The sequence below is a fragment of the Sparus aurata genome, chromosome 21, assembly GCF_900880675.1.
Source record: "Sparus aurata chromosome 21, fSpaAur1.1, whole genome shotgun sequence".
In the NCBI taxonomy this organism is placed as follows: Eukaryota; Metazoa; Chordata; class Actinopteri; order Spariformes; family Sparidae; genus Sparus; species Sparus aurata.
Window position 1 is genome coordinate 12,840,409 of NC_044207.1, and position 18,890 is coordinate 12,859,298.

General features: G+C 40.7%; 2 protein-coding genes across 2 annotated transcripts; one reads left to right on the plus strand and one right to left on the minus strand.

Moving 5' to 3' along the window:
* Positions 1-79: 79 nt before the first annotated feature.
* Positions 80-3,109, plus strand: LOC115572030 (cytochrome b-c1 complex subunit 6, mitochondrial). Its single transcript, XM_030401784.1, has 4 exons — positions 80-249; positions 671-754; positions 2,428-2,589; positions 2,705-3,109. The coding sequence occupies exons 1-4, from the start codon at positions 202-204 to the stop codon at positions 2,735-2,737; spliced, it is 327 nt and encodes a 108-aa protein (XP_030257644.1). The 5' UTR covers positions 80-201; the 3' UTR covers positions 2,738-3,109.
* A 753-nt stretch (positions 3,110-3,862) lies between these two features.
* Positions 3,863-15,972, minus strand: pif1 (PIF1 5'-to-3' DNA helicase homolog (S. cerevisiae)). The gene is made up of 13 exons (XM_030401907.1): positions 15,847-15,972; positions 15,123-15,683; positions 14,880-15,003; positions 14,056-14,181; positions 12,114-12,267; positions 10,036-10,150; positions 9,547-9,653; positions 9,200-9,339; positions 8,349-8,455; positions 8,100-8,187; positions 7,385-7,530; positions 4,516-4,707; positions 3,863-4,193 (listed from the first exon to the last, which is right to left on the minus strand). The coding sequence occupies exons 2-13, from the start codon at positions 15,669-15,671 to the stop codon at positions 4,143-4,145; spliced, it is 1,899 nt and encodes a 632-aa protein (XP_030257767.1). The 5' UTR covers positions 15,672-15,683; positions 15,847-15,972; the 3' UTR covers positions 3,863-4,142.
* Between the last annotated feature and the right edge of the window lie 2,918 nt (positions 15,973-18,890).

The following is an 18,890-nucleotide window of genomic DNA, read 5'->3' on the forward strand; positions in this document are numbered from 1 at the left end:
CTTACACGAAACATAAGCAGATGATTGGACCAGAGCGACTCCACTCAGCAGTTTTAACCAATAGGAAACGACATCCGGAAATCCCTTCTAGACGTTTCCTGCCTGTGACCGACCTCACGTCCTCAACGAACAGCGGTGCTGCTGAAGATCCAGGGCTTCTGTCATCTGTCTGGAGATTTTGGTGAATTTCTCAACGTAATCATGGTTTTCGAGAGGAAGATGGTCACTTACGACGACCCCGACGAAGAGGTACGGAAAATTACCGACATTTGTCTTTTTCGTCGCTTTTGTTTGTGTGTCTCATTGGCCAAGTTACCTAACCCGGCGCAGTAACGTTGCCTGACTGTACTGGTCAGTTCAGCGGTGTAACATCCGACTGAACAATCACTGTTTTGACTGTTAAAATATGATTTTATTACCAAACATGAGCGGCTTATATCATAGAGTGTCAAGTGTCAGAATATCTGGCTCTTTTTTAGTTATGAGCCCTTCAAATAAAAAATTATTGATGTAAGTGTGTGAAGACTTGGTTGTGTGATATTGGGTTGAAAACCTGGAATTTTAGTTGTGTGTTTAATTTTAAAGAGAAGTGGTCGTTGTTCCTTTTATGTAATACGACTTTTGAGATCAAATTAATTAATTAGATAATGATGTTACTGTTTCTGACCAGGAGGATGACCCTGCTGAGGAAGAAGAGGAAGCAGCAGAAGAAGAAGAGGAGGAGGAGGAGGAAGAAGAAGAGGAAGATATGGTGGTAAGTGTGTTCTTCTGGAAGCTGACAAATATTAGTTTGGACATGAAAGTCATCACAAGGGTTTCTTAGACAAAAGATGCAAAAATGTTAAAGTATGGACAAAAGTCACCTTGAACAACAGTACACATAAAATAACAGATCTTTCAGGGACACAAATGGCTGATTAACAAACTATGTTACTGTTTAAGTGTAATTCAAGTAATGTGATTATTAGGCTTGTGTTTGTCTATAATTTAGAATATATAAAATATAAATATTTTTTCTTGACATATCAAACAAAAATGGCATAAAAGCGCATTGATTCTAATATGGATCATCTTTGACCCACTGATGGAAGAGTGCAGGGTTCAATCCCTCATGCAATCTGAGGGGATAAGACAGTAGAGAGCTTGTCTTTTTACATTACATCCCTATCGCCATTTTCTGCTATTTCACACCATATACCACTACCATTCAGAGGCAAATGTCACACCTATTAGTCCACTACATCTATTTTGATACATTTAAGATGCACTATGTAGTTTTGGGTGAGACATTTTAATCAGAAGAGAATTCCTTTGTTTGTGCCTTTTTGTTTAAAAAAAAAAATTGTAATTGTATTTTCTTGAGGTTTATGGTAAAACACGTCTCTGTATTTTCTGTTCTGTTTTCTGTTCAGCATTAAGTCAAAGCCATAGTTGAGAGGTCACAAGCACTTCTATTAAAACGGACTGTGAACCAAATAAAATTCAAAGACCTGGATTCCACCCCTGTTGGAAAATACACAGCAACAGAACATTAAAACAAAAAATGACACAAAAGAAATGGCAGGCGTTACATTAACTTCTCTTTGAAAGCACTAGTGTTGGAGGTTGAAAGTTTTGTATCACAGGCCACAAAAGATTAGCATGAGTGTAGTAGGATAAAGTAAGTCCACTGTAGTTTGAAACTATATAGAATGTGTTGGGAGGTTAAAAGGTTTTTTATGGTGACCTTTAATCATATAGATTTACCTCTCATACACATGCAGCACGAAGCTGGATGGCACAGGTGCTACGGACGGATTTATGTGTAGCACGTCCATCATATAGGCATTTATCTCATCGTACATCCCCGAATAGACTGATGAACAGAGATTTGTGTGAGTACCCTAGCACTGTGTCTCCATCAGTGTTGCAGGGGCACACATTAGTGCGTGGGGGAGTGTTGCGCCAAGAAATGGCGAGAGGAGATATGGCTTTGCAGAATACAGGGGTTATGTAGCGCAACATCAGACTTTATCAGTTTGATTGGTATTGTCTCATCCAATATATCTATATAAACAGTCGATATTCTGTCCAGTCCTAAATCCAATAACATGACATCAATTCTTCTTCATAATTACTTTTAACCCTGAAGTAAAGTATATGTTGATGCTAATGCTTTTGTTTGTTGTGAAGTATTTCTACACCGTGGTCTGAGATCTTAGTTCTACTTCCACCTCTGCTCCCAAAATCACCTTTACAAACAGCATTGTGATTGATTTGCCAAAGGCTCTTAGAAATATTCTGAGCGAGACTGAAGAATTGGGCTTTCGATATCAGAAGTAGAATTGCTGAAATCAGCTGTTGTATAAAATAAAAGTGTATTACCATTTAGTCTTAATAAGTTTGTCTTCGTGACACCTATTAATATTTGTGTTTTGCCCCACTCAGGACCCTTTAGAATCGATACGAGTCAAGTGTGAGCAGACTGAACACTGTGTGCACACCAGGGAGCGTCTGGAGGCCTGTGAAGCCCGCGTCGGCTCCAGATCCCACACTGAAGAAGACTGTACAGAAGAACTCTTTGACTTCCTGCATGCACGGGACCATTGTGTGAGTGTCAGAAACACACACAAAAAGAACAACAGATGTACCCTTATACATCCTTATCATTGTTGTGCCTTTTTCATCCAATAAATATGCTAACTTTGTTCTTTTGTCTTTGTAGGTTGCACACAAGCTCTTCCACAACGTGAAATGACCTGTCTGCCCTGTTCCCACAGCTGTAAAGTCTATTTAACTGCTAAAATTGTAAAATAATCAGGACCTTTCTGTCATTGTTCTCCTGTGTATAATGTAAATGTTTCTTCTTGGTTATGTGGACTAAATACATGCCACCCTTTCTGAATACAGTGCATACACATGTAGGCAGGATCAGAAGTAGTATGTTGAGTCACTGCTCGTCTTGGTATTAGTTGCATCCAAGTTGTTTGAAGTAGTACAAAGAAGGGGCTCAGCCGGGTCAGTTCTTATGCAAAACCACTCACACTGCTCTGGCAACAGAATTTCTCAGGTTCAGTCAAGTATTCATCATTCTCTCTTGAAAATAAAGGTTTTCTTTGGTACCAGTTCACCTGTGTTGCGTTATTTTAATGCTTTTGATTCATTTGTGCCACATGTAGCGGTGAATGCCTGACTTTATAATTCAGGCCGTTACCAATGTGAGAAATTGCATCAGATTTGGATGCTACAGGCACACAGTTTGGTAGTGAGTGTAACATTAACAAAATATCACCATTACTCGTAATCATAAATCCTATGTTCATCTCAATAGTATAATTAAGGCTTATATTTTAAAGTTATAGGAAATATAGAATCCCTGTTTGAAGACAGTTTCCACAATGATTATGGGAATCATCATGCAGTAGTATTGGGTGTCACTTCAAACACTTCTTCATATAATAACCTAGTAGTTAAGTTGTATAGTGTTACGGGATTTAAGTTTGACTAAATAAACACATCTACAAGCTTAAGAGTTTTTTTTAAAAAAGGTGCAGATTTTAGTAAAATATTCAAAAATTAACTGAAAATAACAGAAGAGTTAACAGGTACTGTTAGATTTCATTGTATTGTGTTGCATAAGTTAGCATGCTAATCAACTAGCCCTGGACAGACTTGGTCCAAAGCCCCTGTGCTTGTGGTGAAAACACCAACACCTCCCTGGTGCTCGGCGCTACAGCCCAGACAACCAGGTAAGCTAAATAACTGCTACAATTAGTTAGAAATGCTGCCCTTGTTTGTTAAGAGTATGACTTTGACAGGTGAACAGTTCTTTTATACAATGCACCTTATATAACACTCAGAAGGCTCAATGACAAAACAGATCTAAGCGGTCTAAAAGTTTATTTGAATACATCATAATAAATTAAAAACGATGGCATAAAATGAAGCTTAAAAAAAGAAAGCTACAGTCATGATCAGTAGGTGGCAGTGTGACACTGACGACTGCCAGTTGTAACAGGAGCTGTGAGGTAGACTGATTGTAGATGTCTGTAGTCGCAGTCATTCAAGAAACCAAAGTTTCCAAAGAGATATAAATTAGGATGATATCATGCAGATGACTCATGCACACAGTGCATAATGTTGCCAGAGAGGAATTCACCGTCTCACCAACGGTTTTCTTTGTTGCTGTTGCCAACAAAATCATCCATGGAGGCCTGCGGAGAAAGAGGGAGTCATTAACATTAGTGCTTTTAATTCAGTAAACAGTTTTCACGTCTGCTTGTATTTGTTTAGACCTGCAACAGCAAAGAGGCAACACAGTTAATGCAGCGTCTACAAATACTGTATATGTGTCTATGGGAGAACCCCCAGAACCTCATTAGATTGTCCAGTCCACTATTGAAATACCTTCTCAATCTATGATTCCAAACTTTAAATCAATACAGTTAAAATTCAAGGATTTCAAAACTTTTAAGACTTGGTATGAACGCTGACGTCTACAGATTGTGACGACAGGAGGAAGAGCTCCGTGCTCACCTGCATGAGCAGCCTCTCCTTCCTCAGTTTCTTATAGAAGACAAGAACATCTGGATCTGCCCGGACCACACGGGGGTCGAAGTCCATGACCCTCAGACCCTCCAGGCTCCGAGCACGAGACAAGGCCACGTAAGCCTGGCCGCTCTCAAACACTCGTGCCAGAGATATTTCCACACAGTCCAATGTCATTCCCTGAAATTGATGAAAAACAAATTAGAATGAATTGACATTAAGTGGTTCAAAATAAAGACATCTTCACTGATATTCTAGTATCCAACATAAAAAAAAAAAAAAAAAAAAAAAAAAAAAAAAAAAAGAGGATTTATGCACTGTGTTATAAATCCTTTCTATGCATTTTTCACATCCACGGCTGTCCCTGAAATGATGCAGGTGAGGGATTTCCTTTCATCCCCCGCGCTTCAGCTCTTCTGCTGTAGATCAAACACTGGTGACACACCGGTCGTGACCAATGAACTCAATTACCTAGAGGGAACCCCTATTCCTCTCCAGCCAATTTCATAGCCTGAGGTCAGGATATAGATTATAGTGTGGGAGCAGAGTTGGAGCTGTTGGTGAGGAATCGGCGTGATTGGTGACGGCCTTTATTAGATCGCACAAGGGTGACAGGGAGTGGGGAGGAAAGACGAAGAGGCGCAGGAGGGGGCGCATTGTCCTGGCTTGAATCAGGGATGTTTCGATTACATGTAGAACATCAGCAGATGACACCTTGGTCTAAAAATGTGACCATTTCTTTCCATTTTATTCCACTGAGGGGGCAAAGTGAGCCGAGTGAGCCAATGCTCATGCTCAGACGCTCAAAAACATCAGTCATTGTGCTGTTCTCTCATCACCAACCAGAGGGAAATACTAATTTGAAAGCCACAGGTGTGTGAGGAGTTGGATTTAAGAGGTGGAAGACAAGAGTGATTGTGTACGAGTGCTACTTAATAAATACCAGCTAAGCGCAGCCCGTGCTCACCTGTAAACCAGATTAACATGCTCTCACTCTGTTAAATGGCACAGTGTGATGGAGTGCCTGGCCATCCGTCACGACGAGAAGTAGGATTGGGAAAGTAGAGGTATAAATAGCAGTGTGTGAAACAAACTTTACTTGAAGACACAACATATGTTGTTTTAAATATAATTCTCAAGATTTCCAACTTCTGGTCTAATCTTTCTCCAGCTAAAGGTAATTTCAACATTTCCTTTACGCATTGCATTGTGGGGAAATCAGTGTGATCAACAATCCACTGGACAGTTGACCGTACAATTGACCACATGCATGCCATCTGCTCTGAGTGTCACCTTCCTACCGTGAGAATGTAGTGACCTGCATCAGAGACGTTATAAGAAGAGACGACGCGCTTGAAGCATTTTGAATAGAAAAGTCTGTAACCCCAAAGATGGCATTTAAAGGACACACATCCCACCACTTCCCATCAAAGAAGAACCAAAAAACACATCGGTGGATTGTAATGTTGCACTGACGTTACTGCAGCTTCTACCTATTTGGTTGAAATCGAATGGTTTTGCGCGTTCTTCAATCATTGTACGTTAAACTTGCATTTCTTCACGTGCTGTGGTTGGATGAGCCGACTCACACGGCATCATGTCACAACACCATAAAAGAAGCTTGTGTCATGAAACTGCACACATGTCTAGAAGTAAAACCTGAGTATGTGTGTGTATGTGTTTTGGGGCAAAGTCACCAACTTTTTCATGGCTTTTTATCAGATTAAAAAAAAATAATAAATACATTTTTTTAGCCTTTATTCGGATAGAACAGCCAAGAACGTGACAGGAAATTGGGAGAGAGGGAATGACATTCAGCACGCAGGCATGAATTAAACCCGGGCCACCTGAGGATTAGTGCCTCCACATATGAGGTGAGCCACCAGGTTGCTCCTGGTTTTTAATCAGAATTGACTGGTGATCCAGTGGATGATGTTAGGCATCCACATTTGTTTGGTTTTCAGGCAAAGATCGTCAGTCAGTGTAATGAAACCCAGTATGATCTCACACTCACTCCTCCCAGTGTCAGTTAAACTTATAAGACAGGTGCAGGTTCCAGCTATAGCTGCTTGTTTATAATCATGTAAAGCGAGCTATCTTGTTGATTGGATTTTATGCACAGAGAAGTGTGTTCAAAGAAGAATGCAGATTTGGTCAGTTTTAACAGTGTGCCTGACTTTGCAATCATGCTTTGCACAGGTGCTCTTATGTGTTTTTGCAATTTGTGATTTAATGCAGTAGTTCCCTTCATCCAAGACTAATTTCTCCTATGGGAGACAATAAAGTAACCATAACAACCTTAACTGTAATGACAGAGCGAGTCTTGATGATGTAAACAAGTAATTAAAATACAAATCTTTCCCATTCTTCCCATGTGAATGTGAAATTACCATGCTGGAGTGCCAACATTTGCCAATTAGCACTGATCCAAACAGTGATCAATATAAAGCTACTAGTGAATATACAGAGACAGCTTTAAAGTAAAGCGTTATAAAGGAGAGGATTCATCTGAACAGTCTGTGTTCATCACTGTCCTCTTCCCTCTCCTGTTGAAGTTAAATTTGGATGACGGTGACTGAGCTTCAAGGACACTGCCTGTCATTTTTAGCCATCTAGAGGTGACTGGGAATGTAGCAACAATTAGTTTCTGGACAATCAAATGAAAACAGCTATTGGTCAAGTGAGACATTCATTTTATAATGAAGAGAGACCCACACAAAACACTGGTGTCTCATGGCAACACTTTCTCTTATTGAAAGACAAAGTGCTGTCATCATAATACTGAGCGCTCATCTCCGTATCTTTATGAGAGCTGAAGGCAACACACTGCAGCTGCTGTCGCAGAGCACGTCCTCACCTGGCTCTTGTGGATGGAGATGGCCCAGGCCAGTTTGAGCGGCAGCTGCTGTCGACTCAGGTGGACCCCGCCGCCGGACTTGAACACCCAGCGCTCGGGCTTCAGCAGCTCTGTGACACCACACAGGAAGCGCACACGGGGGAGTCCTGATGGAACGCGGACTGATTCAGTATATGGTTGATCGATTGCGCTGTTGTGTATGTTGTAGTCATCATGCCTCTCTGCCATTTATTCATGACAGACCTTCGTTTCTTTTTTCATTTAAATATCCTCCAGTGATGTTTTTCATGTCACTGGAAGCAGTTGTGGTAGCCAAGCAGCCTACTGGTTTAGCATTGCACTCTTATAACAATGTTTGATTCATTACAAGAGTGTAAAGACAAATGATCAAAATCAGCAGAATCAGATATCACCTTTTTTTTCAAGCTTTCCCTCTTCCATTTGAAAACCTGGTGCCTACATTACCCACAATGCAACTTAGCCACTGAGTGACATCACTAATGGCAGTTTACCAGATTACGCGCAGCTTTCTCTGGAGCAACAAAAGGCTTTATTCTACTTTTTTTTGAGTAGTAGTACTCCCCAAGACCTGTAAACGCACTTAAATGTGTAATGTGTAAAACTGGTGGAGGTACCCTTTAAGTGCATTTCCCAAAATGTCAAGTAATAAAAAAGGACATTTTTACAATAAGTTTCAGGATAAATATCTACTGACCATGTTTTCCAGACTCGAAAGCCACGACAACCCCTCTCGCTCCATTCACCAGACCCCGAGTCACGTCCAGGTTCTTCGTCAACATGACCTTAAATACAACAAGCACCGTTAGCACAGCGTTCTCGTTAGACTTGCATTCATTTCCTGGAGCATAACCCTCAACTAAAGTCTGCACCTTTAAAAGTAATGATTCATGTTACGGGTTCCAGCATTTTGCTCCCCACAGTGCAAAACAACATAAACAGCTACCTGAGCTCCCACTTTGAGCTGGATCAGTCTGCTCACAGGGCTGTGAGCGTCTATAGTCTTGACCAGAGCGGGATCACTGTCCAGTGCCTCAAACACACGCACCGACCCTACGGGACGGGGGGAGATTCAACAGGTGATTAATGATGAATAGAAGAAAGAAAGACATGAAGTGAAGGCAGACTGTTTCATTCAAATATATGATGGGGGAAAGGCAAGCATTCATGTGTAGAACTAGCAAAGAAATGTTTTTAAAATTAGATCTTCATTGACTGCTTTTTTTTAATGCTTCAAAAAAGTAAATAAACAAACCTTGTTTCCATGACTGAAAACACTGAATAAACAAATTGACCTTAAAAAGGACAACACAGTTTCATACTGGTTCACTTTGTTTATTTGTGGCGGTCCCTGCCACCGTTTTTGCTGCAAACAGTGTTCTGGGCACCTTACTTTATTCAGTTATAGTAAAGATAAACATTTCTGAGTTCGTATTATGACCTCATTAATGTTAATATCAAAATTCTGAGTTTGAAGTTTTTCTTCCCAAACTAGGTTTAGCCCCTTTCATTGCACAAAATCAGTCGAAAAAACCTTCAGCCTGCGGTCACAGTAGTCAAACACTCTCCACAGCTTCCTGCTGCAGTTTGAGTTTACAAATTAAAAGTATACCAGAACAGGAAATAGGAGTGAGACAAATAAGCGGAGTCCAGCTGAGACGGAAACTACCTCCCGACTTGAATTGGGTTCTAGAGGTGCCACAGATAACTCAAACTGTGAAAATATTTTTTTTCCCCCAATTCCCACCTGGCTCCTATCATGTAACATGCATTTCAAGCAATAATCATATATCACACCTGGCAGCTGCTGCAGTTTGTTCTCGTTTGTGAGCTCCACGTCGTCTTTGTGCGTGCACAGCCTGGTCGCGAGAATACCGTCCCTCTCGATTTGGTGGTAGGCGCTCTCCATCAGCTTGGCGGTGACTTCCTCTGTCACCCTGAATAGCGTGAAGACAGAACTTGAGAACTTTTTCTAAAGGAAAACTATTTCTACAGCAAGGTCGTGTAGAATAAAAAAATACAAATAAAAAAAATGACCTGCTGTACCTGAAAAGGCATGAAACGGCTCCAAATAACGTACATAACTAGAGAACACATTATACCGAGATCACATTAGCAGAAAAGGACAGCGCTCATTATTTTACCTGCCCACCCTCACTGCCTGCAGCAGGGAGATGAAGGACTGGTCTGTTTGCCTGCGCACTTCTGTCAGCTCCATGTTGAGCTGGATGACTTTACGCCAACTCCTGGCCTGAAGGTTCAGGGAGAGAAAAGGAGAACAAGAATTTTTTAACCAACATCCATTAATGGACAAAGTGGATACTCTCCAGGAAAATGCTGACTAACAACAGGAACAACACAGACTTTTATGAATAAGTATAAAGGTCAGGGTACAGTGTTGACTCACAACACCATTTACAAGTGGAAGACGGATAAATATTTCCACCTACACCTTCAAATGCACCGTAGAGGTAAATGAAGGCTCCTGTGAGATAGTAGTGTTGAATACAGAGCTGTTTCTGGGGTTTCAGTGTGACAGATACAGAGCCCCGATCCCTCACCAGCTTACCAACAGTGTAGCTAAATCAGTGACATAAAACAAACAAATCCCAGAGGAACCACGATGGTCTGACCTGGAAGCAGAAGCTGGCCTTCTCTTTTCCCTTGGAGACAGGAGGCAGCTGAAGGAAGTCACCACAGACGATCAGCTGGATGCCTCCAAACGGCTCGGTGGACCTCCTCACCGACCTGCAAGGGTGCAGAGAGAAGACTTATGTCATCCATCTGCTCATATTTTACCTGATTAAAAAGGGGCTCTGTGAAACTTCTTTGTTATGCCTGAAGCCGGTCATTAGTTTATGTCAGCAGTTAGGAAACGAACATTAAGTGCTGTCGCCTTCTCTGAGAGGAACTAAGATAAAGCATTCAAGAAAGTGCATAAAGTCACATCAAGTGCTTCACAAAGAAATCCAAAGTCCCGCAGCATTAAACAACTTAAAGAAGGTCTCACTTTGCACGTCGTGTTACAATCCGCTCACATATAGCCAATAAATAAAGTGATTAATACATGTATATTGCTAGATTTTTCATTTTTATTTACAGAGTCGCTTTAAACATAATCTTTAAAAAGCCAGGGGCAAAATGGTGAAGAATCAACCCAAAAGAAAAATTGATGTCTTCAAATTCTTTATGTTGTCTGACAGTGTAATAGCTGAAAATACACAATTTGTTATCCACTCAACACAAAGAAAAGCAGCCAATCATCTCGTCCGATAAGATGGAACTTAAACATTCAACATTTATGTTACAAAACAAATTACTTCAATTATTATTAGGTCGCAGATTATTTTCCATCAGTCACCAAAATGATTCAGCTATTTCGTCACGCGTGAGGACTGCTGTGGGATGTTTCCATGCATAATATTTTAATATTATTTAGGACACACGGGGGTTTCAGTTCATATGTAACTGCAGATCACACACATTAATGTAAGATTTCCAGTAGCAGTTACACCGATGTTGTATTTTGACGAAGATCCTGTGGGTTCTGGCCCATTTGCAGGGCGGGATAAAAAGGAAAGATGACACGGCGGACTATTTGACACGGACGCCCTACATTAGCTACATTACACTGAGCCAATGTGTTTATGTTTCAGTGTTCATACACAGATGGCTGGTCATGAATTTACAGAAAAAATTTTACTAATCTTGAGCATGTTTAATATTGATTAAAACGTACAGTTTGGGATCTGAGATTCTTTTAGACTTTTTATTCATGGTAAACACCATTTAATGTCGGCAGTTGAGGTGTCAGGTCAGTTCTTTCCCCCCAAACATGGATTCATCAATGCTCACACCAGTGTTCATTTCTTCTATTTATTCCAGACTACAGCTGCTTCTAATAATATAAATCACCACACATATAACATAAAACATATTTGTAGATCATAAAACTGACAGTAAATATAAAATGGTTAAAGAAAGTTTAAACTGTGGTTCACAGATGCGTTTTATTGTTCACCTTTTGAGTTTTCGTATCTTGGGATCTTGTAATTAACCTGAAAACACTATTCAGCTGACATCAGAGCGCTGCTGAGCTTCTCAAGAAAACCAATAAATGATCTGTTCCAACTGGCACCACAAACTGTTATACTAAGAATTATATCAACACTGTTGCTGGAAGTGTTCAAACACTTTCAGAGAAAAACTGACTAACACCGCGTGTGAGCCGACACTGCAGGGGAGAACCGGGTGCATCTCATTCTTAAGTGCCCCCCCCGGTGTGTTTAGAGACATTAAATCAACATTGATTTACACTGTAAGCTGAAAAACACACTGTATAAATCAGATATTACAGACATTTAAAACGTCTCAGTGTTCAATTTGACTTTTTCATTTCATGGTTCCAACTTCAAAATCTTTCTATAACCTTTTTAAAAACAAAGGAATCAGTTCTATAAATTATGATGAGGAGCGCTTTAAAGTATTAGTTATATCAGTCACCAGCGACAAGACATCATTATCTTTAAAGTAGACAAATTTTTCATGAAGTTCTGTGGTTAGTGCTTATTGGAATTAGTCCCACAGTATCCTAAGCATGATGTCAAATCATAGCAGGATATGTTTCCATATAAATGACTCATCATTGTGGATTGATGAGGACATTTTGTGGCTATGGACTCCATCTTTTCAGCTTTAAGTCTCATCTCACCTGGCCACCGACTCGAGCTTGTCAAAGAACTGCGCCTCCACCATGGAGACCTCGTCGATGATGAGGTGTCGACAGCTCGTCCAGTGCTGCAGCACCCCGGGCCTCTGAGCCAGCTCGATACACTGCTCCAGTGGGGCTGAGCCGGAGCCAACGCCTGGAGAGAAAGAGCATGAATACGCAAGCTGGAAAGACAGCTGGTCAGAGGGGACGCAGATACTCAGCTCACACCTTCTACTGTACAGCACATTAAGATTTAATTAAAAAGGTTTCAGCTCGAGAAGACCCCTGTCGGCTCCTCCTTGTTTCTATTAGAAATACATTATCTGAAATACGCAATCACACAAGCATAACAGAGTAAAAAGTTGCAGTTCTACTTAGATACTAGATTCAAATATCTTTTACTTTATATTAAAGTTAGAGAAGACACTGAAGTCTTACTGAAGGATCGTAAAAAAAACTTGGAAGATAATGTCACACACTGTCTCTCAAGAGTGAAGATATTCCACTTTACTCTGTGCATTTGCTCACCATTATTTTACATTTAAAAAGGGGCAAAATATAAGAATTTTATTGAAAATACATAACAAAAAAACAACAATCATCAGAATGTGAATGAATGAACCCAGCTAGCACTATAAACTCTAATACTCCCATGGTCCCAAGGCCCCAGTCCAAATCGCCAGCTGCTCAGCTAACTGAGCTAACTAGCTAAGGGCAGTTAGCAGTTACTCTGGTGATATGCTGCCCTCTCTTTGTTTCGAGTATGAATTTGACAGTTAGCCAATTCTGTCATGATGCACCTTTAAATAGGGGTGGTTAATCAGCCTAATTTCCCTATTCGATTCCGATTATTAAAGTCTCGATTACAAGTCGATTTTCGATTATTAACGATTATGGATTCGATTTTCAATTATTAACGATTATTGATCTTCCATTTAACATCAGTCATCTGCTGAATTATTTTACTTCTCTTTTGAGTAACACCTCACAGCACCTTCAATATTGTATAGTGTAACTGTAATATCAAAATTATTATTTTTTACTTTGTTTTAAATATAGTGTTTCACTGTTAAAAGAAAGTTGCCAAGCTCAGCAGCCGGACTCATGTTAGAAGTGTTGTCGGTGACAAGAACCAGGGCCTGTTTATCTATTCCCCACTCTTCTGCCATTGCTTTGAGAAACTCACACATATTTGCGCTTGTGTGGCTATCATCCATAGCTCTCGTCTGAAGTACGTAGGACATTAGCTTCCATTAACTGCTGACATAATGAGCTGTAACAGTCACGTATGAGACTGTAGCTCTGGATGTCCAGGCATTGCAGGTTATTGCTACCCTGTGAGTAGAGTTGAGGGACTCTTGCACAGAAAGGTTTGTCTCCTTGTAAAGATTTGGAATCAATTTAAGTGTGAAAAAGCTCCGGGATGGAATAACATAGCTTGGCTCCAGACTGTGGACCATGTAGCGGAAGCCAGTAAGAGGAGGACTCCAGTTTGTATTACAATTTTTAATAAAAAAAATAAATAAAATAAAATTGATCTTTGGAAATTTAATAATCGATTCACAATTGTCAATATTGTAATCGCGATTATCGATTTTTTTCACCACCCCTACCTCTAAATACTAAATGATTCATCAAGAAAAGAATCAGCAGATTAACCAATAATTAGGAGTCATTTGCTGCGCTGCCGATTCTGACGCATGTTCTTCTTTACAAGAACACGCGTCTGTCAACATGACACAGCTTAATTTCAGGATGAGCCTCTGACGAAAGCACCAAATTGACCAATTATTTGAACAACATACATTATGACTTGTGGCTGCCGGGGTGAAAAATAACATCTCCGCATCCCTCACCACTAATTACTGGCCATTTCCAGAGACTCGTTTGTGTCGGTCTTACGTAAAACCAATTTAATGTTGTCTGAGACACAACCACTGACCGGCAAAGCTGTGCAACGTTGTTCCCCCGATGTGACATGCGGCCACGCCTGTGCTGGCTGTGGCAAAAGTGCTCTTCGGAGGAAGAGATCCCATGATTCTCTTGAGCAAGAAGGACTTTCCTGTACCTGATAAACAAACATTTAAAAAAGAGCTTAGAGAAGAGAAAGTCACACAAATGTACAAGTTGTTTATTGACAGAGCAAGACATCATGAATGTGTTTTGAAAGGGGACTGTTTATCTTTAGACATCTACACAGCTATATTGAAAATTATCATTATTACTTATTAAAAGGGGACACTATGTAATTCAGACTCAAAATGGTTATATGTGCATTTTATCTTTTCCATAACTGAATAAACAAGCTGTTCTCAGAGGAAGATAAGGTCCCCAGAGCACTGTTTGAAGCTAGAAAGGTGGCGGGGTCCGCCACATATAAACAAAGTAAAAACAGTATGAAATTGTGTTGTTCTTTAAGGTCGGTTTGTTTATTCAGTAATGAAAACAAAGACTGTTTGCTTATTTAGGCCTAAAACATGAAGATCTTTCTTTTCAGATTGAAATTTCTTCCCCCCAAAAAAACAGACTATAAACATAGTGCACCTTTAACTCCTGGTCACACAGTTACCAGTGACAGCTGCCATGGTCTGGTGTCCTGGTCGTTTTATTTTTACTTGTTCGTGCTCATGTGTTTTGTTGTTTTCGTTTGCTTTTTTAATGCAATCAACCTACCAGGGGCTGCATGGCTAAATCTGGTGCTCATGTTAATCAACGTGCGTCGTCCCTTCTTTAAATAAAATAAACATCAAAATCATTAAAACATACCTGCGCTTCCTGTGAAGAAGACATTCTTCCCGCTCAGCACAGCACTGAGGACAGCCGCCTGCTCTTTATTCAGCTTCCTCGAGGGCAGAGACAGGATGGGTTTCTTACTGGGGTTGGCCTTCACCTGAAATATTCAACACACAGCACAAAGAGAGAGTATGGAACAGACCCAGTGGGGGGAGATGTTGGCGCAGTGGTCTGCTGTGGTGGCGCTCAGGTGTTTTGTGTGTGTGATCGACTCACTGGACTGAAGTTACTCTCACTCCTCGACCTTTTGACCTGCTGTCCTGTCCCTGCCACAGTCTTGTTGGTGCGGTCTGTCAGCCCTTTGGGGGCCTGTTTACTCCTCAGCTCATTGACCTTCTGGATATCCTTCTGCTGCAAAGGGCTGATGGCCTCGAAGCTGCGGGGCAGACCGGCTTTGAGCTTCTCTCGGTGGCTCAGAGGCTTGCTGCTCTGCCAGGCCTGGTGCTTGATGCTCAGGGTTTTGAGGAAGAGGCTCAGCCGGTCTGGGGGACAGTTGGACATGAGCACCTGGATGTTCTCAGGGAGCAGCTTGACGGTGCACTTCCCTTCTCTGGCGAATTTGGTGAAGAGTCTGAACTCTTTCAGGCAGTAACTCTGCGGGACTCTTCCGTCGTGGACCCGGAGGATGATCTCCTGGAACTCGTTCCGGCCCAGGATGACAGAGGCTTTACGGATGACCTGCCTCCGGGTGGCCTGTCCGGAGGAGTTGAGCTGCTCCACCGTCACACAGCATTGCAGCTGGGCCTCATCCTCCCCGGCTAACATGGCTGCTATTTGCTACACGACAGAGGAGTTCACTTTATCAATGAACAGCTCACGTAAAGCATGACAACAGTACACAACAGGACACAAACGTCGCGAGATTATAACGTAACTATTAAACCGCGTGACAAAATAAACATTACATGTAGTTTCAGGAAAGTTCAACCTCAGCTCTCACCTTTGTTTTTAAACAAGGTTTGTCCAAGTCTTCCTCTCTACACAGCTGCTCCTCAGCCTGTGAACGCCAGCACCGTTTTTCAAATTGTCAGTGCGTGCAGTCAGCCAATAGCTGAGCCCCGCTGCTGGCCAATCAGGAGGAGGAGATTTAACACAACAGCCAATGAAAGACGAGAAGGGGCGCCCCCGCTGGCTGCACAGACCAATCGCAGGTATCATAGCCGACGACGTCATATTTGGGTGAAAGACACATGGCTAACCGGAAATGGAGTACAACTTCACAATAACGGCGCTGTTCCCAAGTGAACTGGGTGAAATACAGACTTTAAATGTCGGCTTTTATTTGCCTGAACTCATGTGGTTAAAGTTTGATTTGTATTTTCCCTTGTTACTGAAATTTAGTGTTCTATAATACTCAGTCGTAATTCCACCGCGTGAATGAAATAACGACGTTTAGAGTCAATCTGTTTCCTGAACTAATGTGTGTCTTGTTCAATTGTATTTTCCCTTTTTTTTTTGTTATTTTCCCCCCTGAAATTCAGTATTCTATGACAAGTAATATTAGTGCAACTTTAGTTTGCAATGCATTTTTCTTCTTCTTTCTATTATTTTACTTCGTTGATTGTGTGCCCAGGTGTTAAATGATATACCAGTAGGGATGATCCCACAGCATTGAGTCTGGACTTGCAGAATTAAATTTGTTGTTGAACAAAATAATCATCATATAATTTATTGCACTTTAACTATTTTTGAATTTGTGTGTTTGTGTAACATTTAAGTTGCATTTTATGTCCCCTTTCCTAAGAGTAAATATAAGTTCCTACCTGCCAATGTTTTAGGAGGGACAGAAATGAGTGAAGCAGAACGGAGTAATATCAGAGACATTATAGAGAACTTGAGCAACGAGGAGCATTGTTATGAACCCAGAGAGAGTGAAGGTGGGTGTATACTCTCCTGCCGTGTTTGTGTCAATTGCAAGAAAGTTAAAGATAAATAGTGCAGCCTGTTTATATCCAACACCTGAGAATGACTTGAGAACGCTACCAAACCACGAAACAGGACAACAGTTGTGTTACTTGTTAGTTTTAATTCTACCTGTTTGGCATGTTTTATATTAATGAATTTGTTTTTTAATAACTGTTTTCTCTGTGAGGTCGCAGTGATAATGCACTGCTGTCCATACAGAAAGAATAAAAGGATGGGTAATGGAGACAGATGAAAGAAAGAAGGGTGCCTTAATACTTTAAGGGAGACATATGATTCAGGTTTTTAATTTTTTTTAATTTTTATTATTTTTGGTGACTACTAGGAAAAGCGTTACATGTTTTAATGCTTAAAAAAGCATAATTTTTCTCAGACTGCCCAGCACTGTATTCCCCCTCTGTCCTAAACGCTGCTGTCTCTTTAGTCCCCAGTCTCCTATGATTGGTCAGCTCACACAAGCCTGAGCCAGCATCACTAAAAACAACAGAGCAGCTGCTAAATCAATTCTTAGGTGTCAGGCCAGCTGCTTGGTATAAATTATGCAAATGTATGACATGGTGACGTAGTGTGATGTCACAAAGTCACAGAATTGAAGGCGGGACTACTAACGAGGCGTTTCAGGAGCAGTGTTTTCTGTGGGAGAGAGGAGATTCTGTTATTGTGGACTTTGACCTTTTAAACTTCAACAGAGTTATGCAGAAGAACGTATATAAAACACAGAGGTTTCCTTTACATGCTCTTTTAGTGTGTATTATCCTTTTCAATTTTCTGCAGGAATAGGCCAACAGATTAAACTGAATCACTAATCATTGGAAATGTTTTGTAAAACACAAATCAGCTCTGGGATGATCATCATTACTTTGTGCTTATTAATGGTGCTGTTGCAGTAAAGCTTTAAAAGATGCAGATTATAAAAGGAAAGGAATGTAAAAATGTTTCTTAGTGATTTTAAAGGACTAATGATTAAATGCGTCAGTGTTCAGAATGACAGTGTTTCTTCTTCTTGATATTCTAGGCAATGACGGTGACATTTTTTTTCTGCCATATGTCTGCAGCTCTGACTGGATCACGCAGTTGTGCTCATGAATATTAATGATGGAGGTTATGATGACAAAAGGAGCCACAATCAAAGGTTAACAAGGAGGTTCTTCTTCATTGAAATGCTTCATGTCAGACACCTGTGATGACTTACCATCACAGTCTAATACATTTCTAATAATGCACACACACCCACACACACACCCCACATTGCAACAAACCATTTGTCATTTTCACATCGCTGTACTTTCTGTAGACCGTGTGAAGCTTCCCAGAACTTACTGAGATGGGAGAACGTACGTCCACAGTCGAGCGGCTGTCATTAGACACGGTTGACTGAACCCACTACATCTCAATGTGACACACACACTTATCGTTGTGGAGGGGTACAATGAACTGTGACAGATTAGGTGAGGTTGTCTGATCAGTGTGACTGGAGAAATTAGGGCCTCACATACACACTAACTATCTGCCAGGATCTTGCTGATGTCTCCAAAAACCAAATGGTGACGAGGAAGAGGAAGTAATGACGCAAGTTGATTCATAAAGCAGAACATTATTACAACCTACCCCGGACTTTTTGACGTTTTGATATTTGGAAGAGTCTCAGTGGGCGACTTGTAGACAACCCTTCTCTCTTTCACTGAAAAGTATGTGTTAAAGTAAAATTATAAAGTCAAGTTGCCATTAATATTCCACAGTTTTGGCTTCTTTAATCAATGTCCATGAGACGTCAAATCCTGAGGCTGTGATAGATAGATAGATAGATAGATGATAGATAGATAGATAGATAGATAGATAGATAGATAGATTTACTTTAATGATCCCAGACTGGGAAATTATTTTGTTACGGGCTGATTAGTGCTGCAGCAGGCATGTTTCTCATGTATCCAGCTGCAGTTTCTCGAAATAATGATTTCTTCCTGGCAAGTGATTATATACACACAATTCAAAATATTCAACTTTAATTAGGGCAATATGTCTCAAATATCAGAAAAATATCATTTAGAAAATTATCTATTT